This window comes from Ailuropoda melanoleuca, chromosome 3 (genome assembly GCF_002007445.2).
Source record: "Ailuropoda melanoleuca isolate Jingjing chromosome 3, ASM200744v2, whole genome shotgun sequence".
Classification (NCBI taxonomy): Eukaryota; Metazoa; Chordata; class Mammalia; order Carnivora; family Ursidae; genus Ailuropoda; species Ailuropoda melanoleuca.
The window spans coordinates 87336803-87360445 of record NC_048220.1 but is presented as its reverse complement, the minus strand read 5'-3'; the positions used below and the strand labels follow the sequence as shown (position 1 = coordinate 87360445).

Below are 23643 nucleotides of genomic sequence, written 5' to 3'. Positions count from 1 at the left end.
TGCTTTAAGAATTCAACTTAAAAAAACATTACTAGCTCCACATTTTTAGAGCAAAAAACACTCTAAGGCAACATAAAAAGTTGAGAACAAGACACAAAGAGCCCATAAAACAGATAAATCATAAAGTTACCTCTATATCCTGGATAATCTTTGGGTATAATGACCTGTAAAATGAATTGGGAGGGCCATCTGTAGGTCTGTTCTTAAACAGGTACTGATCCCTGGCAAATAAAAACAAACAGATGTTACATTTTTGCACATAAAAGGGTGAATTTTATTTAAACAGGGTACTTACAAAGATACTGTATCTTCCAAGTCTTTTGACAGTTCAGAAGCAGGATTTCTGACCATTAAATTCACACGTTAGACATGAGTTTACTTTAATTTCCAGCTCTGTATCGTAATCCTGGACTTTTATTTTCTGAACACCTAACACATACTAATATACCCTTTCATTCTGTAATTTAATAAAAAGTGCTAATGTAACTTTGTGAAAAACCTTACTTGGTACATATCAAACTTCCTCCCACGAAGAAAATACAGCCCTAATCCTCACTCACACCACAAACCGTACTCCCATCTCTAACACTCTCTCCATGCTAAGTGGGCCAGGGTATGTAGGTGCACAAAGCTATAAAGCTGGATGTAAGCTAATGGATTATCTGAAAACTACTGCCTGCTGTGCCTCCCGTATCTTCAACCAAAAGCAATGACAAATAGCAAAATGGCATTATTTGACTTTCTCATATTTTCTTATCTATCTTTTGGTAATAGTATCATCACCTAACAATAATGTGAAAGGAAAACCATAAATACTATAGGTTTGAAAAGCCAAATTATTCATTCAAACTACATAATACTTCCTACAGTTAATACTTGTAAAGGAAATACGCATTGCAAAAGGAATTATTCTAACAGCTTTAACTCCCATCCACCACCCCTCCATCCCCCCACCACTTGAGACCACTCCTCTTTCCGACCTGTTTAAAATGGGCCAACACATTTGGCAAGTATAACTGCTTATTTGAGCAGTCAAACTGACCCTATGTCCAAGAAACTTTTTTCAAGGGAACAAGCAACCCTAGAACTTACCACCCTCTTCTTTCTGAAAGCCCCTTCCATAGAGGGTCAGTGCGCACCATTCGTTCAATCAGCTTCTTCCAAAGCATTCCCTCAGAGATCACTCGCTGCCATTCTTTACATACCAGCTCTGCTGCACACAGAGACCTGGCGTCCAGGTAAGAAAGAATGTTTTCTGCTATGTGGTCTAAGCCTTGCTCTACAAAATAGAAAAGGCAGTGAAGGAATGGGAAGGGAGATGGAAATGTACCAGTCACCATTTCTGTAAAGGGAAGAGGAATAAAGAAATCCCGAACCAGGTAACATACTTGAGTAATATCAAAAGTTCTGCAGGTATACAAGTGCATGAGAACATAAACACATATGCTTCTTTTTGATTCTGAGTTTTTAAGATAAAACTGATGACAGGGCCCCTGGCTGGCTCAGTCAGTAGTGCATGCAACTCTTGGTCTCAGGGTCATTGAGTTTTAAGCCACAGGTTGGACATAGAGCTTACTTTAAAAAAAAAAAAAAAAAATATATATATATATATATATATGATATATATTCATGGCAACATGTAAAAGCCGATCTTAGACAGTTTTCTATTTGTCAGATATTATGAAAAAAGACTTGTTTGCATTTTCTTTTACATAACTCTTTTACAAAACCACTACAGGATAACAATTCCTCAAATTTTACAAATGAGGCACAGAGAGGTAAAGTCCTCAAGGTTTCACAGCTATAGAATAGTAAAGCCTAGATTGCAACTCTGATTCTTGCTCCCAAGTTGGTGTTCTTTCCCCCTCTGACTTACGGTCTCTCTCGTAACAAATCATCCTCTTAATACATGACCTATGTGAACCCCTCGGGGCCAAGGAGACAAAAAAGGTGAAACACTGACACAGCTTAAAAAGCTTATGAAAAGTTAACGACAATCTAAGAGTTAAAGTCAAGTCTCCTTAGATTTATTTTTCTCAATCATTCCTTCACCTTCTTCTTACGGAGGTAAAATCCTTAAAAGCAAAAACCATACATACCTACAAATTCTTCAACCTTAAGAGGCTTATCCCACACAATGCAAGGGTCCTCCCAAAGACAACCAAGATTCAGTGTCTGCCTGACTGCCATCTAGTAAAGAAATCACTGTGGTCAACACCGTGGCCACCTGCAAACTCCCACCCTGTGGATATAGGCAAGGCCTCTGTAGCTACAAAAATAAAGCTCACCCCTAGGCCTACAGCAGCGGTGGGAACACTAAACATATAGGCGGAAAATTCCAATTTCAAGTCTGGGTTGGGTTCACCATGTAGCAGTTCTTTGACATGAAACAAACACTGAAATATAACTGGCTCTTGGTCTTTTACTGTTATAAAACGGTAATCACCTGTAACCACTGTCCTTTCTCATGCCACCAGTAAGAATCAAATGAAAGAATCTTATGAAAAGACTTTAAAGACAACAAGGCACCATACAAGATTAATATTTGCTCTTTCTCTCAAGATAAATAGAAGCCAAGTAGCAGCACTAACTTGGCAGGATATTGGTAAGTCTTTGAATTTTCAGAGCTCAGGTTCTCATCTGTATAAGATGGGGAAATAATAATCTCTATTTTGAAAATATCAAGATGAAATGACGCATTAAAATGCTTTACCAACTAATGTCGTCTTCAACTCTGAGAATGACACTTTATACTGTTGACTGTGGTTTACAAGCCTTTCGTATACTAATTGTCCTACTCTGGTCTAGATCTAATACCCAAGCTCTGACGTGATCATGAAGACTACACCGAAACCATGATCTTTTCTTGTACATGTCATTATATGACAGATGGTACAAAGATTACATTGCCTTTATCTAGTAGTCCTATCACAGCAGATTTCTAAAGATGGCAGTTAAATTAAAGAAATTCCTAGGCCTGTTCCCCAGCAATATCTATTTTTAAAAATTCCCCCTTGTTCTGTATCTGTATGGCTAATGGAGAGACAAAGGGCAGCTTCATGCAGGAATTTATAGTTATCCTTGCTATAATTCACCTTTGAAGCTTGATCTGACCCTTCCATGTCAGCCTCTAGAATTGTGATTCTGTCCTCCAGAAGAGTGGGTATTCCACACCAAAAATGTGCATGATGGTCAAATGTAGTTCAGTCTTCATCCCAAGTTCTTGGCAAACATGTTAAATGGATCAGAACCAAGGACAGCACCAATGATTCTAGATATTTCTATCCAGGCTTCCGTAGGTCCATTCATGAAATACTCACACATACCAATACTGAGCCACTGGTTCTGTAAGGATCTGGATGTACTATTGTCCAGCCCACATCTCTCTATTCAGTATTTGAGTATTTGGACAAACTCTGCCCCATATAAAGACCCTACCACCTTTACCTTTTTTTTACATCATTCTTCTGACCCACTAATCTGATAACCTTATCCCCCTCCCCCACCCCAATGGTATGGCTATACTTCGTATTCTTTAACTGGTGCTTACTACATAAAGTTGGTATCGCATTTTTTATTTACAAGTTGGCAAGTAGCTGATGTGTCCCTTTTTTTAAACATATATAACCCAAGTTCATTACAGAAAAATTATAAAATCCATATAAGCAAAAAATTTTTAATCCCTAAATCCTCTCAGAGATAAAGGCGCCAAACATCTGTATACCTCCTTCTAGGCTTACGCAACTCTACAGAGCCTTTCCAGCTGCAAATTATTTAACTTGGATAATCCATTTTAAAGGTCTGCTAGAGTGTAACATCAAATTTATCAGCCAACAGCCCCCCAATACACCCACCTCTACTTCTCCAGTTTTTAAAACCAGGAAAAGTGCCCATCAATCATCCCAGGGTGCTATTATGCAGGGCTACCAAACACAGCTGTACAAGTTTACTGTAAAGGGCACAACTGGACCAGTAGCTCTGCTTCTCCTCAGTGTTCCACAATTCTGAAAATCACAACTACAGGTTCTGTCACTATCCTGGCACACAATATCGTTAGGTCTGCTGGTTTATAGGAGCTTTGGTTTCCTTTTTGTTTATCTCCATGATCATGTGCCCCTTTCTTCCATCTTCATTTAAAATCAGGGAAGTCCTACTTGTAGCTCTCCACTGCTAGGACTAACAAATCAGTAACAAGAATTTCAAATTTCAGGATCTCTCAGACCTCTATATTCATATTTTCTTGTAGTGTCTCTAGTCATGGGCTAATAGATTTAGCTCTTCTCTGAATTTTTCTAATTCTGGGTACTTACCTATCTTCTAGTTTCTACACATCCTATGAGAACACAGTCACCTTTCAAGGTCTAGGTTATTGCCCTATCATCAACCAAATCCTAATTGGTTATAAACACACCCCTAACCAATTTCCCTCGTGAGTCCCCTGCTCTCTAAGAGAGGAAATGAATAGGAGGCAAGAATGCTTCAGATCGTTACTTTCTCAATGCAACTTCCTCAATGACTGCAACATCCTCATGGTCTGATTATGAACTGGGAAAGTAGCATCCAAATCTTCCACCTGCTTGGGTGGTCTAGGAGCTATTCTCAGAAGCCTGTGCCGTTGTAACTGAGTCACTTAGGGCAAGTGGTTTTTTAAAACAAATAAACAAAAACAACAAGCAACAAAAACAGATTCCCTGGACATTTTTTCTGGTCTACTGAATAAGAATCTTTAGATGGTGAGTACCAGGAATCTCTATTTTTAAGAAGTGCCACCAGATAATTCTGAAAGGTTGGGAACTACTGCTTTATAGCCATGGTACCCTTTTTAGTCCTCTTTGATTTTTTTCCCCTTTCAATAGTTCACCATGAGACTATCGCTGAGTTTCTGCATAAGAAAACCTCTAACACATATTTCCTCCTCTTTCAGATGCCATCATTCCAATTCAGTAACATCTCTATGACATCTATGACATTTACTTTCCTTGGACAGTATTTTAAATTCATACCCCCATTCTAGGAGGCAGCATGTTTCAGTCTCTTGGTAAATGCACTGGCTGTAGAGTCAGATAACCCGGGTTGAAGCACATCAGTTCTCCTTTTTGGATCTAAGTCTTCCATAAAATAAAAATGATATTAAATGGCTAAAGCAGATGATCTGATATAATCTGCACAATAACCCTCTGAGACAGCTACTCTCAGTATGCTCATTTCACGAACTACTTAGCCTTGCTGGGAAAGTTAACAGGAGGAGGTTATTAAGGAGCCAGATACAGAATTGGTACTTGCTGAGTGTCAGTCTCTGTTCTCCTTCCCTCATCCCTAAATCCCCTTAGCTGATATCATTGGTCAAAGAAGCTAAGCAGTGTTGCTCTTTTTCTTTTCTGCAGAGAAAATGTTGCACACCTTCCCTAGCAAAGCACTAAGTCCATTCTTGGTGTAAGTCTCACGTTCCCTTAAATGTTTAGGGTATAGGAATCCCACAAACTATCTGAACACCTTAGAAGAGCTATCCCCGGAGCCATGCAGGCCATGTAACTTTCTTGTTTCAAGCCTATTCAGGACAAAGAAGTTACTTAGTAAGGTGGTCCATTTGCTCCAGCTAAAAAGTGCTCTGAGGTGTTAAAACTAAGCATTTCTTAAGTACCAATATCTGGCTCTCTCTGACTCTATCTTGCTGAGACCCCCATCTCCCACCACCATCCCTCTTCCCAACGCAACAAGAGGACACATTATGGTTTCAGAAATGAGGCCAGAATACGGCACACACAATGCTGAAGAAGTGCCTCTGTTGCTAATTATAGGCACCAGATGAAGGTCTGGAAAAATTTCAATAATACATTAAAACAATTAAAAGTCACAAATTTCAAAGCTCAATATGTTAATAACACTATATCAAAATGAAACTCAACTGTATAATGTCAGTTCAATGCCCTTGACTACAGCCAGTTTTAACACAGCTGCTTAGATCATACAATTACAGTAACTTTTATTATTTTAGAAACACATTTCGAAGAGCAGCTGCAAAGAAACTTCCTCCCCCACCCACTCCTGTGTCCCTTCCTAGTCACAGATCTAGTTGTAAAATCTGAAGTCAGAAACCTTTTGAAAGAAAAAACTATGCAATTGCTGACAGCACCAGTACGTCAATGGATGCCTTTAACTTGGAATATACGGACCAAAGATTCAGACAGAATTGAACTGAAATGACAGGTCACAAAGTCCAACATTTTGTTGTACCAAAAAAAGTGGAACAAACACCTACCTATATGATGTCAAGATGAATCAATTCAAAAATTAGCGGGTGAATAATTAAAACTTCCTGGCAACAACTCTTATTACCTCTGGAGAAGCAGGTGTTTCCTGCCTCTCCAGGCTTTTTTTTTCTTCTTTCTTTCTTTTTCTTTTTTTTAAAGCTACCATCCTCAGAATACTCACCAGATGTCAGGCATATTACATACATCGTTTTTAATCTTCACAATATTCCATGAAGTATTATTATTATTCCCACACAGAAAAGGAAACTGAGGCTCTAAAAAGGGGGCTTATATAACTACTAAGTGCAGAGGCTGAGATTCAAATTTAGGGGCTGTGTAAATCCAATACCCCAAGCTCTTTCCACGCTGTCATGCTGGTCTTCGGCCCTGCATCCAGCCTAAAAAGCCTTAGCTCCGCCCTGGCTCTTCCACATCTCCCAAGACCTTTGATCTAGTCTGCCACATTTACAGTCCATAACGGTTTATCAGACTTACTTGGGGATAAGACAAATGAATAAACCATGGCCAGGAAGCTAAGTGTTTCAAAATTCTTAATTGCTGAGCTACCTCACCAAAAGGATCGCCAATGCTTATCATCCTCTTTGAAGTACAATCTGCCTCTACTTCAAATGGTATAAATTTTCCCCTTAACAACAGTTCTCACAAACCACAAACTTAGCCTGCAGAAATTGACATTGCAGACTAAACATTTACCATGATTTTTAGAAAAGCATATCATAATTATCACTTTTTCCACTGAACCAAAAGGAGCCAGAGACCACAAACATTTTCCATTTTCCCTATACTGACAGGTATGATATTCACAGTAAGCATTTAAAAGCGAGAACTATAGACAATTTTTATAGAATTAATGGTTTCTACAATCAAAAGAAGTCTTGACAATTTCAACAGAGTATAACTTCAAACTCAAGATCATCTACAGTAAAAGTTAAACACCAAACTAGAATAGTGATTAGTACGTTGCTCCACACATTATTAAATTTAAGTATGAACATACACATGGACCTGTTTCTTCCCTAATACTCTTAAGGCAGGGCCTGTGTTAAGGAACTAACGCCAGGTTTAATCCAAGTCTACTAGACACGAACACAATCAACTAGGCCAGCTTGTCCCCAGCTATTAGATTCATATGTATGATATATACTGACATATGTATATATGTTCAGATCAAATCCTGTTAAAACAAACGGCATTTTAACAAAAATATTTCCATGTCCCAGCCAATGGTCCATTCATTTCATGTAATATTCAATACCACAAAATTCCACTTTAACAGAGATATGGACAATACCTTAAAACTCGCTGTAATGAAAACTGAATTGTATGCAATTATACTAACCATATTTATATACATAACACATGTTCATCTGTTCTGTCTCTTCTCCAAGACCATACACTCCCCAACAGAAGGGGTTGCCTCTCAGCTACACTCCGCAAATCAAGAGAACTTCAACAGTGCCACCTCGTGGATAATCTGTGAATATAAGGTGAGTTTCTTGGCACTCTAAAATGTTTGAGAAGTAAATTACAGGCAACAATAAAGTAGATCCAAAACAATAAAAAGCAAACAAAAAAACCCAACAGATTTGCCTGAGAAAAATGAGGGCATAACTTCACTTAGTTAAAATCACTTACGAGGAACAAGTACAATCACCACTTTAAAAACTGCTCTATCTTTTCTTGATGCGAGAAGGAACCTGAGGCCACAGAAAGGCTTGGGTGCCAGGGGTTCTGAGTGCTGGCACTGCACACAACAGAGACGCAGCACCACAGGCCCACTCACCTTACTGAAACCCACCTATAACTCCCTCTCCCCGCCCCCCTCAACCTTCTTCCCTCTCATACAATTAAAACCCTATCTGTTTCTCGCTCACTCTCTCTCTCATAAGTAAAAGTAATTACTTCTTAACTGGGTTGTAAACATGTATTCTAGACTTAGGGCCAATTTAAGGAATTTTCCTGAGTAATCCTAACTATAATGATTTTAGCCTTTGCACTAACTTTTGAACCAGCCCCCCACCACCACCCACATAATCAACACAAAAACCAAGGTGTACGATCTTAGTCATTTCACTCAATGTCTCTGATCATTGGCTTCCTAGTCTATACAATGAGAAAGAGGATTAAGGATGGCTAAGATCCCTCTCAGCAATTAAATACTATACCATTCTAGAAAGAGAGCATTCTTATTTTCTTTTCTAGAAGTACTAATGAATGAAATAGGGTAAACAATGCTACATTTCAGCATAAAAACAACTAGAGAGTCAAAATTTTCTAAGCTAACTCTCAAATATCCTTAAACACTCTCATCGTAGAAAGTAAACTAACACATTTTGGAAGAAAGATTAGAAATTCGAAGCCGGCCTGAGACCTGAGCCCAGGTCCAAATATTACCATGGAAATCCTTAGAATATGGAGTCCTGATGCACTGTAAATCACAGACAGGCTAAGGGAGGAGCTACTCTTTGAAGAGCTGTCCAGAAGCTCTGACAGGTTAGGGCTGGTGGCAATGGCACTGTTTTATCCCTGACCATTTCTAGGTCTACCCTGGCATGGCAGTTGTAACCTCTAGACTGACCATATTAGAAGAAAACATTCTGGCTACCATTCTCTTCAGAAGTGAAATCTATCTTACCTAGCCAAATTTATATTTAAAATTAAAAGAAGAGGAGGAGGAAGCAGAGGAAGGGATAGAGAGAGAGAAAAGAGAGAATTAATGAGTGACCAAAACTCAAAGGGGGATAGAATAGGGAGAGCACAGAGGATTTTTAGAGCACTGAAACCACTCTACAGGATACTATAATGATAGATACATATCATTATACATTTGCCAAAACCCATAGAATGTACAACACCAAGAGTGAACCCTAACGTAAAGTATGGACTTTGGGTGATAATGGTGTATCAATGTAGGCCTACGTGTTATATAACAAATGAGCCACTCTGGATGGGTTGTTAATAGTGGGGAGACTGGATGGGATGGTGATAGGGGAGTGGGGTGAAGATATGGAAAATATGGGAATTCTTTGTATTTTCCATTCAATTTTACTATAAACTTAAAACTATTCTAAAAAATAGTCTTTTTGGGGGGCGCCTGGGTGGCTTAGTCATTAAGGGTCTGCCTTCGGCTCAGGTCATGATCCCAGGGTCCTGGGATCGAGCCCCGTGTCAGGCTCCCTGCTGAGAGCCTGCTTCTTCCTCTCCCACTCCCCCTGCTTGTGTTCTCTCTCTTGCTGCCTCTGTCAAATAAATAAATAAAGTCTTTTTTTTTTAAATCAAAGTAAACTTAACCAGAGGAGTATGTGGGTGTGGGGGAGACAGGGAAAGAGAGGGAAAGGGAGAAAGAGTGAGAAATAGTGAGGGAGAAGATGCAGAAGTAAGTTTCAAAAAATGTAATACAGACATGTCTTCAGTTTTTCCAATATATTTTTGCCATTCTCTACCCTAAATGTCATTTCAGTACAAAAGAATATCTTAAAACTTTGGGACACTTCTTAAAAATAAACACTGTAGGAAAAATTGTCTCATATTTTAAAAAATTATTTATAAAGCCAAAATACAGATTATATATACAGACTATATCAAAACTAACAGCATAGCATTAACTCATTAAATTAAATGAAACAACAGTATGACTAATGACCAACACCATTAATTGCAGAAACTGCGTACATTTCCTATATAGATGCTACATTATAACTCCTTTTCAAGTGCCATATATTAAAATACAGTATGGGTCCCAAAGAAACTCACACTGTAGTCACACTGTACTCATTCATCCATTTCACAAATATCTACTCAGCTCCACCTAGGCCCTTGGGCTGGACATTCTTCCACTGCTCAGCTTTTTAAAAGACAAGTACAGTTACCTGGTAAAGCGGTAATAAAGTCCCGCTGCAACATGGGCTTCAGGTAAGAGTTAATATGTCCATGCTGATAATGACACATTCGTGAAATAAGGTGTTCCACAAATTCCACTTGATCTGATTCAGACCACTGGTCAAAATATTTAATACACAAGTCTTTTTCTTTTTGATAGTTTCCTTCTGATGGCCTCTTTCTGGAGACGATCACAGATGATGTTCCATTACTTATCTATTTTAGAAAAATAAAGAAAGAATTAATTAGTTTGATAAGGAAAAGAAATCTAATTAGTATTTCATTGGAAACATTTTTTCACCCTGTGCATTTAATCTTAAAATACCAGTTATACCTTAAAGCCAAACTCATTCCTTCATTAATTCATTCATGAAGTAATTTAAAATATCTTCAGGGCCTGTGTCCTCAAGTCTCTAAAGTAAATGTCAAATTTACAGCTATTTATAAAGCTAAATGGTGTCTCAAGTCATCATTCTCCAGAGCTTATTTCAAAACCACGTGGGTATTAGATAACTAATGTTGGAGACAACCATCTTAGAAAACTTGTTCAACTTGGACAAGTAGCAATGACTGTTTGTTTTACTTCCCCAAAAACCAAAGTCAATCTATATTCATCTATGCCAATGGTTCTCACACCTGTGTGCATCAGAGTAACAAGAGGGCTTCTTAACTCACATATTGCCTGGCTCCATCACAGATGTCCTCATTCTATTGGTCTGGAATGCGGCCTGAGAATCTGCATTGCTAACAAGTTCCCAGGTGGTACTGATGCTGCTAGTCCAGAGAACACTCTTTAGAGACCACACTTTGAAAACCACTGGTCTATCTAACAAAGAAACCTGAAGGTAATTCAATCTAAAAACCTGATCCATCTCCAAACCGTTTCCAGGGCTATCAAACTGCTGGCAAAAAAGTTTAGACTTTCAATCCCTTTTATTGATCACCTACTCCAGAAGTGACCCAAGGTAAACCACATATTCCTGAAATGATCCTTATCCTATAGAGTTGCCTATTATATCCCACAGACTCCTATACTAACTGTACATTTCTCAACAAATCTACATGGTCCTTGCAGAAAACCAGTGTACTGTTCTACAAATGAAAACTACATACACTGCGTCTGACAACAGCATTTAAAAAAAAAAAAAAAAAAGGAATCCCTAGACTGAAAGCACAACTGCCACTGATGCTATAAGGCTCAGTAACATCACTGTTTAAAAACAAAATTACCTCCATGCTTTTGTCAAACATTTGCCAAGCTATCTGCCCATCACTCCTTTGATAGCTCCTTCATGTGTAATACCAAAAACTAGCACAGAAGAGAATTTTGGTAACTGAAGAACTAGTTACGTTACCAACATGCATTAATTCCATTAGGAGCTTATCTCAGAGGTTTTACACAGAAAGAACCAAGAGCTTTGTTATCACTATGTCCCCTAATTAAGGGTGGACTGAATCCACCCCAGAAAGAAGACATCCTTCATAAATATCCACAGAAGCCTGGCCTTCCTTATTAAAATCTTATATATCACACCTGCCTGAAGCAAGTTTTTACGTCCACATTTAGAGGTATATAGTCAGAAGGCATTCAGTTCCCACCCTATTTATCTTACCACCTCCCTCTCTAGGATGTTTTTTCCCCTTGTCATTTGGGTGAAGGAGAGCACACTGACACTGGGTACCACCAGAGGGCAGCATTGAACAGAAATTTTTGATGCCGCTTGTAATAAGACCTCTAAAAAATCAACATTCAAAACAGTCAGAAAAAATGAAAATTCTTCACTGTGGTGAATATCTGCTGTATAAGGAGCACCTTTACTACCTTTAAGTATAAGGGTGTTGACCAGAATGTTTAACACAAAAATTAGAAATAAACTGCCCAACCACACACAATCGGATAAAGCAAATAATGCATCCACAGAGGGTACTATAACGTAGTCATTAAAATTAGGTTTATAACGTAAGATTTTAATAACAAGAGAACATGTGTATGAAATAATGTTAAGGAACAAAAGGCAAGATGCAGAATTTTATATAGCATTATAATTATAGTCATTTGTGTGAAGGGGAACACACAAGACAGAGTAAAGGATATGTACAAAAATATGCTAAAAGTGCCTAATCTTGAGAAAAAGAGCTGTACGTTTTCCTTCCTCTTTTCTTTCTATATTGTGTTCATTATAACTTGTCAAAATAATTACTTTCATAACAGGTTAATAAATACGACGGTAACAACCTTCATTTGTATCCTGCTTTATAATTTACAAAATACTTTCACATCCATTATCTCATTTGATAAACAAAAGGGTTACTATTTCATTTACAGAAGGGTTCCTAACCACCTAGCTTCCCCACAGCACTGGCATATACCATTAACTAGTTGACTGAAAGACAGAACTTACGAAAGAAAAACCGAAAGCCAAAGTGTTAAGAGCCACTGTGAACTGAAAAATCAATAGTAAATGAAGAGACTCCTATTGGAAAATGCTACATGGGAAGGAGGAACATAGTCAGTCTGCACACAGTTCCCCCAAATAGTGACAAATGCACAACTCTACAGCACATTTTCCACTTCTACTTCTAACCACCTGCTGGGACCAGAAGCATCTTCCTGGCACTGTTTTTGCTCTGTTTCATTTCATCTTCAATTTATTGGGCATACTTTATCCTTACTAACTGATCTACTCCTTTTGTTTCCAATAAAATGAAACCAGAGAATATTTTAACATTATTCTCTTCATATTTAGGTTTGTTTTGCCTTAAGTGTCTTTATGAAGGGAAAGGTTATTTGTACCATAATGGTTGATGAAAGGATCAAATCATGAAACTTTACATACGATTGCCCACACCCCCACACTGGCAAAAAAGAAAAAAACAAAAATAAAAAAACCCTGGAGAGTTGGGAGGAAAACCGGCAGACTAGAACAGAGCCAGAAGAGAAGAAAACGGGAGTTTAAAAGGAAAGGGCAAACTAACAAGAAATGGGGGAAGAGGGTGAGGATAGCGAGACTAAGTCACCAGGACACATACTGGTATGGCATGGTACCATTCTGGTGACAAAGGACACCACCTTTGGCTTAGCCCATGGCAATAAACTGAATATTTTACGCTTCAGACACTTCAGAATCTCTGTAGTAACTCCAAAATTCTTTACTTTTTCATAAGGACACTTCCCTAAGGAACAGATAAATTAGGGTGAATTCTGAGACTAGCAAAAATGCACAAAGGAAAATGCTTGGCTCTTGTTTTTATTGAGGACATGAGCTGAGGGAGCATCTTATCTGCTGCAAGTAAACTGCTATCTTATCTGTGCATCATCATTCCTACCTGCCAAAGAGTATTTTTCTTTGGGGACTCATCTTCATTTTGGTCCTCCATAACTGAAGTGTTCTAAGGGGGGAAAAACAGGTTATTTGAATTATGCCAAGTTTTGCAAATCCTAAATAACTACACCAAATTATAGTTTTGAAACCCCAAACTAGAATGTACCGACACAAACCCAGAGCTCTTTGGCTCGTGACTAACACACGCCATTTTGAGTCAAGAGGGCTGTGCTCATCTTCCACAAATCAGTACAGTTAGGGGCTGGACAAAAATTGAGCATAGTCTTTATTTATGAAGGCTGGGCATGCTTAGAAAACAGGCTAAATTAGGGGACTGGGGCTGAGGCTCTACCTCAGTCGTCACTGTTATTCTTTCACTTGTGGCAAAAAGCCCCAGAGACCCACTAAGTTCTTGATGATTGCTCAAAACATTTACTAGAATGTCTGCTATTCAGGAATCCATCCCAACCATTATCAGCAATTAGGAATGACAAAGCTCTGGAAGCCCTCTCTGCTCTTCTCTTTCCTCCCCTGATAACCTTGTTTTTCTGGACCAGCTTTACAATCTCCCTTAGCAAGCATGATGGGTGCCCCAACTTTTTCCCTGAAGAGGAGGATGCTGGTAGCCAGTAACAATCTGGCTTGCCTTGGGAATGCATTAGCTTTTGATTTTTGTGTTTACTGCACAAAGAGGCACTGTGTAATTACTCTTTCTGGTGACCTAGTCGCTCAATAGATGCCCATTAACTGGAGATTATACATGATTGGATTTTCCCTTTTGAAGCTCCTACCTAATGGCTAAATGGAAACTTAATGAGAAGGGAAAGTGGGAGAGTTGCGCTCTGAAAGGAATAACAATTTAAGTCCCTCTGAGATTCCTTCCCAAACCTAAAATTCTAAGATTAGGGTATAAAATTTGTAACATTCCATAGTAGTATTCAAAAGGACCCTACAGATCTGTTTAAGTCATCAATGTTTACACGACTCTGTTTACTGCCTTTGGGGACAAAGCCTCTCTCTCAAAACTTCCATTTTTCCTTTATTTTCTTCAATTCGTAAAATGTTTGGACCCATACAGTATTCTCAAACAATTTGTTTGAAAAGCCCAAAGTGGGTAATGACAGAAGAAACCCACTGAACACTAGTGCTCTGAAGGTCACATCGCTAGCTCTGATGAAGGATACAATATGATGTGGTACAAAAGTCAAAGGCGAAGTTGGAATTCCAATCTGGTCACTCATCGTGTGTGTGTGTGTGTGTGTGTGTGTGTGTGTGTGTGTGTGTGTGTGTGGTGTGGTGTGTGTGTGTGTGTGTGTGTGTGTGAGAGATCTTGAGCAAACTGGTTTTCCCATGGACAAATACAAACCATATAAAAGTGTTGTATGGATTCAGACTCCCCAGCACAGTGCTTGGTGTGTAACTGGTATTCAAAAAAATCTGTTCATGCCCTGCTTTGAAGATGCTACTTTCCCCCAAATGCTATCTTTTCATACTTTTCTAACCTCAGACTTTGAGAGAATAGCTCCAGATGGCTGCATATAGAGAAAATCCACTGGCTCCCTCAATAAAATCTTACAAGCCCCACAGCGCCACGGTCTGCAATGGGTCAAAGGGGCAGAAGGGCCAGGCTTCCCTGTATGAGAAAGCCAACCACGAGCTAGAGAGGAAGGCAATGTGTCCAAGGTGTCAAAACAGGTCTAGAGCGGAGACAGATAAATGGGAAGAAGAGGATGGAGAATAGAAAAACAAAAGTAGTATTTCTCTCTCCATATAATTTTCCTTTAACCACGATCTAGAAGGGCTTGGGATTAATAAAGCTGGCAAGGGAGTGAATAAAGGGGGAACATCATCTTCTGGGTCCGACTGGTAGTTACAAAGCCATCTTTGCAAGGTCACAATATCCTGGGTTCTAAGACAGTGACAAGAAGAAAGCATGACTGGAATATGAAAAGTTGAGTACATACAGTAGAAGAAAGATGGGAAGTCCCTGCCCCCATCTTCAGGCACCGCAGGAAATGTATGAGGGATGCATAAATGTAGTGTTTTAAACTAAAAACTTTTGTTATACAGGAGTCTGAACCCACTAGGGCTATTCTGACCTAAGCTACCTAAATACTTTCCTCACTCAGGGAGGAAATAAAAGTCAGAAGTCCCCACAGACTACATAAGAAACAACCTTCTTTACAGTTTAATTCTTCCTTTCATTCATTCCAAAACAGAGAAATGGTGTTTGTTTATACAGTTGAGAAAGAAACAACCCCTCTGATAAAAATAGCAACTCTATTCTCTTAAGGCCTGATAAAAGTGAATAAAGATATACAATTTAATAAAATTGTATTTAATAAAGCCCTGGGGTGGCTGGAATAGCTCCCCCATCATACATATCTTTTCAACTTTTCTTATAAAGCCTTCAGGTGAAGATGCCAAAGGGAAAATGCTGCTCTCAAGCTACACTGATCAGAGGGTCATTTCCAAGGAGCATTCCAGGTGACACAAGAGATGCTCAGAGTGAAAAAGGTCCCAGGGTCTAATTAAGTGTGACAAATGCTGTATGCTCCTGTGCATGCTCTCTCCTCCCAACCTCGCCCCCTCTTTTTTCCCCCTCCCTTCCTCTCTCTCTTTCACACACACACAGTTACAATATATCTCATTAAGATACTAAAGGCTCTGTAATGTTCTATAATTAAATCATGCTAAATTAGTTTAATCCAGCTTTCCCAAGTTTGTTGGACATGGACACCCCCCTTTTCTATCTCTTAATAATAGCTCAGCACATATTGGCAAACACTGGACTAGGACACTAAGCATGGCATAATCCCTTCCTCCTCCCACTTCACTGGACAAATATTTCTGACAGATCAAGGAAATACCCACTTCTGCTAAGTATAATATATTCCTCTCCTATTCCCCATCTTTCTCAGCCTACAACATGGGACTGTGAGGATAAGGAGGAATGGCATGAACAGAAAATTCTCTAATAAGAGCCACAATTTTTCTTAATCGCTCTGTTACTCCTTAGACACAGGGTTACAGGTTCAAGGGTGAGGTAAGAAAAAACTCATTAACCATGAGTCTGCCAAAAGAAAAGGAAGGTGTTTTCCTAAATCCACACTCTCAGATGAAACCATGAGTTAAGCCAATCTGAAAGCTGAAACCCTCATTAAGTCTCCAACACTTCTGGGAAAGGAAAGTTCTTTGAAATACCAACCTGACTTATTCACTTCCTACCCTTCTCATCACCATCTCTTTCTTCCTACATCTACCAAGCAGCATTACATGTAAATAAAAATGCAGACCTTCCTATTCTACTTCCAATGAAAGACACAATCAAAGAATAAGGAGGTAGACTTTAAGGCTTATCAACCTTAGGACTACTGACATTTTGGGTCGGATAATTCTCCCAGAAAGGGGAAGGGGGCAGCAGCAATATTGCCTCTTCCTCTTAAGAGCCACTGCTCTAAGGGTGTGGCCTGTTTGAAGCTGTAGTTAATGAACTGCCTCCTAAGGCCGGGCCTTTCTTTCTCTTCAGGCATCTTTCCTTTGGCCCCTGTGACAGTACACGATTTTTTTCAAATGGAGTCTGATATCACCATGGCCAAGTAATTCACGGAATACGTAGATATCTAAATTCTGGTATAAGATCCACTTGCCATTAAATTCATCCTTGGGAAAATTTGATATCAGGAGTTCTTCGCTAGAGACCCATGGCTTGGGGGCGTGGATAAGGGCTACAATATCTTGAAGTCATACACAAAAGTTAGTGTGTATACACACCTATGTCTCTGCATTAAAAACACTGCAATGGCAAAATGATGTGGTCTACATAGTAGCACCGTCCTAAGTAAGGAAATTGCACTGACACCATCACAACAGACCACATTCCAATATGTGACATTTCAAAACTACCGAATACTACAAAAATCCAATGCTTGTTTCTTCTGTTATAAAGACTTCAAGAGAAGATGCCAAAGGGAAAATGCTGCTTTCAAGCTATACTGTTAAGAGAATCATTTCCCAAGAGTATCACTGCTTAGAGCTTATTGTACCTACACAAAGACTCACCTCATACAGTAAGTAGTCTGTGAAAGATGATGGGGAATAGGAGAGGAATACATTGTGTTTACCGGAGCGGTCGTTTCCAGGTGATATCTTGATGCTTAGACAAAAAAGGGTCCCTGGGTCTAATAAAGTTTGACAAATGCTGTATGCTACAAAAGCACTCTCCCTTCCTACCCCCGAGGTTAAAATACACTTCACTAAGATACTAAAGGCTCAGAAATGTCTCATAATTAACAGTCAAGTTAAGATAGTTTAACCTAGCTTTCCCAAGTTTGTTGGACATGGACACTTCCCTTTTAAAATAATACCTAATTTTAACAATAGCTCAGCACATATTGGCAAACACCGGACTAAGGCAATGCATGGCCTAAGTCCTTCCTCTCCCCACTTTACCGGACCAATACTTCTAGGAGACAAAGGAAATGACCACTTTGGTAAACACAATATACTCTTCTCCTATTACCCATCATCGTTCCCAGACTACTTACTATAGATGAGTCTGTGTGTCGGTACAATAATATGCTCTAAGCAGTGATGTATCTTTGCCAGTAGGTGCCACCAACTAACACAGAATATATTTTACTTGGAAAATTCTCTACTTTAAGAGTTATATAAGAGGAATAAATTTCCTACTTTAAAAAAAAAACTGCAAACCCTGCATTATGAGTGTCATGATGAGAAATGCTTATACAACGTTAAGATTTTCATACAAAAAGAATCTTTGCTCTTGAGAGGAAGCAAAAAAACCCTACAAAGAACCTGGGAAACATGAGAACATTCTGCCATTTTGTCTAGTGTTTTAAAATTTGGGGATTGAAGACATGACAGATATATAATGCAAAATGCTCCTAGCTAACTAACTTTATTGGGTCTCTAACCTAGGCTTGTTTCATACATTGTCTTAATTTTCAGGAAAAAATATAATGTATATATTGCAATTTTAAAGAAAAGAGCTGAGGAACAGAGAATTAAGTAAGTGATTAAGAGTCACACAGTTAGTAAATGAGATATGCAGGACTCAGAGCTAGGTCTGTTCTACTCAGAAATCAATGTACTTTCCATACAGAAAAACACATCTCAGGTGTTTTCCAACTGCCGGTTGCAGCCTATGAAATTAATTTAATGGGCTGTAACCAGCAAATTTTAATAAAATGAAATTGAATCTGGGCATTCCCCTGCCCACAACGGTAAGCATAACAAAAATCACAAAGGGTAAATAAAAGGAATGAGCAAAAACAGAACAGGAAAATTTAAATTAAAGGAAAGCAAAAGTCTTTATTGCACAAGGAGAACAATATTCAAGTCAGATCACTGAGGGACAAAGAGTTTTTAAAATCTCTTAAAAGGCATAATTTATGAAGAGGTTAATGTGAACTTTTACATACTGACCATAAAATTCCACAAAATACATCAAGGAAAAAAGTTAGAATTTTTTTTTAATCTTTAAAACACCCTTTTGTCTTTGACAGATCAAGGAGACCAAACAAAAGAACAGAACACTTGACTTTCCACGGGACATTAAAAAAACAAAAACCAAAAACTGACAGAGCATCCTGGGCCACAGACAAAATCTTAAATAGCCAAGTAGAAATATCAACATCTAGTTTACCAGTTACCATGTACCATAAATTCCAAAGATAAACAGAATAATGACTGGCACAAACAAACCAAACACCTTTGTGTTGTTATTGTTAACCCTTAATCTAGCCTAAAATGCTTCCCCCTTAAACCTAAATCTTACCAACACATTGCTGAGAAATGAGATCACTGAAGAGGCAGAAACATTCATTTGGAAAAAGAAGAGACAAGCTTGTCCAAAAAAGCAGTCCCTTCTCTCATACTAATCTTAAAACTCAGAAGGAAGAGAGCCACGAACACATCAATGCATACACGACTTTTTAAAAACAAGAACACTAGCCACCATTAAACACAGCTCAATCAAAAACCTTCTTGTCCCTCCACACAAATATCAAAATATAAGAACAAACCAGTTGTTTTCTTTCTACAATATAATTAAAATAAAAATTAATTAAAAATGTAAATTCCCTGGGAGTTTGTCTGAAACCACTGCTACATGATTTCTATAATGTAGTAAGTTTTGTTCCAGTTTATCTAACCCGCAGATTCAAATGTCTAACTAGGTATTTGGCTGTTACTGACATCACATGACAAGATCATACTGAAGTGTCTGGAAAAATGAACACAGGGTAAAAATTTTTCTTCCTTTTTTCACCACCAATTATTTTTTAAAAGAGAAGAATGCTTATATTATTAGATACTAAAAATATTTTGAAGCTACAATAATTAAAGCAGTGTAGTGCTTTAATTGGCAAAGCCAAGATCAATTAAACAAAATAAAAAGTCCAGAAACAGATTCACTTATACTTACAAATTTGTATATGATAAAGTTAGAGCTCTGAATTGGTGAGAAAGGGATAATTTTTAAAAAAAAGTATTAAAAATAAAAGTTAAAATGCTACCTCATATTACATTCCAATATATACTATGGATAAAAAGAATAAGTGTGAAAAACTACAACCATAAAATTACTAAAAGCAACCATACAGGAGTTTTTAAAAATTTATGGAACAGGGGAAAGGCTGTCTAAACATGATACCAAACACGGAAATAAATGTAGATTTGATTAGATTTAAAAAATTCAAACTCATGAATGCTCACAATCAATAAAGTTTAAAAACAAATACACTGGGGGAATATTACGATGTATGATAAATAACTTACTATATAAAGATTTCTAATAAATAGGGAAACCAAAACTAATTTCTTAATAGGAAAATAAGCAAAGAGAAAGTACAGATATTTCTTAACAAGAAATTTAAATGGCCATTAAAAATGAGCACATACAACAACAAAAAAAAAGAGATGCAATTTTTCACCTACCAAAATAAGCAACTTTTATTTCTATATACTGTATAGGAATTGGGCTCTCTGGTTAAGATTATAAATTGTTACTCTTCAGAGACTATTTATCAATATGTAACTTCAAAAAGTACTACTTAACACTGGACATAATTTAACTTATAGCAATTTATCCTAAGGAATTATACACTTATATAGAAGAGTAGCTACAATAATTTATAACATGGGAAAACAGAAAACGATGTAATATCCAACAGTAAGACATTTAAAAATATGACAGGAGAAATTTTTCGTTCTTTTAAAAACATTTCTACAGAAGTACAGTATAATAAAGGGCTTAATTCTCAAGTGTAACTAGTACTCAGACCAACATAAAGAACATCATGAGGGCCCCAAATATTTCTCTCATATCACTTCCTTCGTATTACCACTCAGTCGTTAATGCCCAAAAGTAAGCACTATTTTTTTAATATCACCATAGAGTCATAAATTCATTTTTGAACTTTAAATAAACAGATTCATATCATATATACTCTTTGAGTCTGGCTTCTTTTGCTTGACATTATGATTTGAGAGATTCTTAAATTCAGCAGCAGTTCATTCTTTTTCAAGAATTGCTACATATTATTTCAAAAATTATTCATTTTACTGCTAATGAACACTTCTACTTTTGGCATTGAAAATAATTCTGCCATGTCTGTTGGTGTACATGGGTATATATTTCTGCTGGGTCTATAGCAGGGGTGAATGGCTAGGTCATAAAGTACATACACTACCAACTTTTCCAAAGTAATTCCATCTAATAATCACTCCCAGGCAGTGTATGTGAGTTCTAGTTGTTCTTTACCAGGTATGGGGTGTCTTTTTTTGTTTGGTTTGGTTTTCTGTTTGTTGTTGTTATTGCTTACTTTTAACATTCTGTTGGTTGTATAGCAGTATATCTCTCTCTGGTTTTATCTCCATTTTCCCGACGACTAATGATATTGAACACCTTTTCACAAATTCATCAGACATTTGGATATCTTCTTTTGTAAAGTGACACTTTAAAGCTTTGGACCAGCTCTCTCCATAAGTAGGCTAAGCTGATCTCTAAAAACGGTTCACTTATTCACTTGCCCCAGAAAACCCAACAAAATCATGCAAATCAAGAGATTTAAATCTTCAAGTTCACTTTAAAAAGACCTGTGAAACTGCCCAGGCCATCAAAGGTATGCATATCCACTAAAAAGCCCCCAAGTATTATAAGGATGAACTTGACAGAAGCGTGTGCCACTCCATCGCTACAGGGTAGCACAGAGTTGTTCAGTGCGCCCAGGCCAAACAGTGGGGCTAGACATAGGGCTGGCGGCCCAAAAGAGTACTGAATTTTTACCGCACGTGCTTAAAAACACAGAAAGTAACGCCGAACTAAAGGGTTCAGGTGTACATTCTCTGGTCATTGAGCACATCCAGGTAAACAGAGCCCCCAAGATGTGGCACAGAATTTACAGAGCTCATGGTTAGATTAATCCACGCGTGAACTCTCCCTGCCACGTTGAGATATCTTTACTGAAAAGAAGCAAACTGTTCCTAAATCAGAAGAGGCAGGTTGCACAGAAGAAAAAGATATCCCAAAATAAACTGAAGAAACAAAAACTTATGGCTCAGGAATAAATATGGCATAAAATAAAAGCAAATTAAAAAAAAAGCTTTTGACTATTTTTTAATTAGTCTTTTCTTACTGATATTTATAAATTCTTTATATATTCTACAATACAGTCCTTTTTCAAACATGTTTATTGCAAAGGTCTTGTTTTAATCTAGAGTTTAACTTTTCATTCTTTTAATTGTGTCCTTTGATAAAGAGAAGTAATTTTAACGAAGTATAATTTATCCATTGTTTCCTTTATTACAATTTGTGATTTCTATGTCCTGCTTAAGAAATATTTCTTCTCCTAAAGTCATAAAGATTATCTCCCATGTAGTAGCCTGTAAGTTTTTACTTTACCTTTTACACGTATATCTAAAATTCATCTATACTAATCTTTATGGAAAGTAGAGGAGTCAGGATTCATTATGCTTTTCAAATTGCAGTTTGCAACCCGCTGTGGTTTATAATATCAATTTAATGGATAACCAGCATTTTTTAAAAAAATGAAATAGGGGCGGCTGGGTGGCTCAGTCGTTAAGCGTCTGCCTCCGGCTCAGGGCGTGATCCCGGCGTAATGGGATCGAGCCCCACATCAGGCTCCTCCGCTATGAGCCTGCTTCTTCCTCTCCCACTCCCCCTGTTTGTGTTCCCTCTCTCGCTGGCTGTCTCTATCTCTGTCAAATAAATAAATAAAATCTTTAAAAAAATAAAATAAAATAAAAAATGAAATGAACACAGTGCACATCCTCTATGTCACCAATTCTAACATATTTTTCACATATTAATCTCTGAAATTGAGATATTTCTTATAATCAATGGCATCTTACAATTAAAAATGGTAGGATTTTTTCTGACTGCTACTGCTACGTAAAATAATGACATATCTTACAATCCATGCTTTTTGGATTTCTTTTTTTTCCTCAAGATTTATTTATTTATTTATTTGAGAGAGAGAGAGAGAGAGAGAGAGAGAGAGAGCACGCACAAGTATGAGTGGGGAGACAGGGGGAGAGGGAGAGAATCTCAAGCAGATTCCGTTAAGCAGTCAAGTCAAGCACAGAGCCCGATGTAGGGCTGGATCTCATGACCTCGAGATCACGACCTGACCAAAATCAAGAGTTAGACACTCAACTGACTGAGCCACCCAGGCACCTCCATCTGTCTTATGTTTCACAATGGAATACAGTATACATTGGGGTAATTGTAGGAGTGTATGTTATGTTCTACACACACACATACATATATAAAACATACAAATAAATACATAAATGTGTGTGTGTGTGTATATATATATATATAAATTACACACACCAACACGTGCTCACATGTACTAGATCTAAATGTAAATTTTTGTTGTTCTTCTAAATATACATTTTATTTATTGCTGTGAAAATACTTAAAAACACTGAAAACCCCTGGTTAAGGTATTAAAGTACAATGAATTCCATACTGCAAGAGTTACCACCTTTTCAGCTTTCTTCCGATACTTCTAATTTTACCAAAAGATATTTTTACATCTCTCTAATACTTTCAACTGTCTGTTTTTAACAAAAGAAGCTGGCCTCCTGTTCAGTTTACTGTAACAAACAGTATCTGGCTA

The 23643-nt window shown here is 37.7% G+C and overlaps 1 protein-coding gene across 5 annotated transcripts in view; it reads right to left on the bottom strand.

Moving 5' to 3' along the window:
- The window catches only part of FBXW11 (F-box and WD repeat domain containing 11), a 121211-nt gene that overhangs the window by 30530 nt on the left and 67038 nt on the right, over positions 1-23643 (bottom strand). For 3 of the 5 annotated variants that reach the window (XM_019808353.2, XM_011235280.3, XM_002927638.4), the window contains 4 exons: positions 13479-13541; positions 10142-10367; positions 1093-1279; positions 131-221 (listed from right to left, as the gene is read on the bottom strand). In XM_019808353.2, coding sequence (XP_019663912.1) covers positions 131-221; positions 1093-1279; positions 10142-10367; positions 13479-13541 — 567 coding nt within the window. The remainder of the gene's footprint in view (positions 1-130; positions 222-1092; positions 1280-10141; positions 10368-13478; positions 13542-23643) is intronic. The other 2 variants (XM_019808354.2, XM_011235282.3) reach the window with 1 other exon arrangement.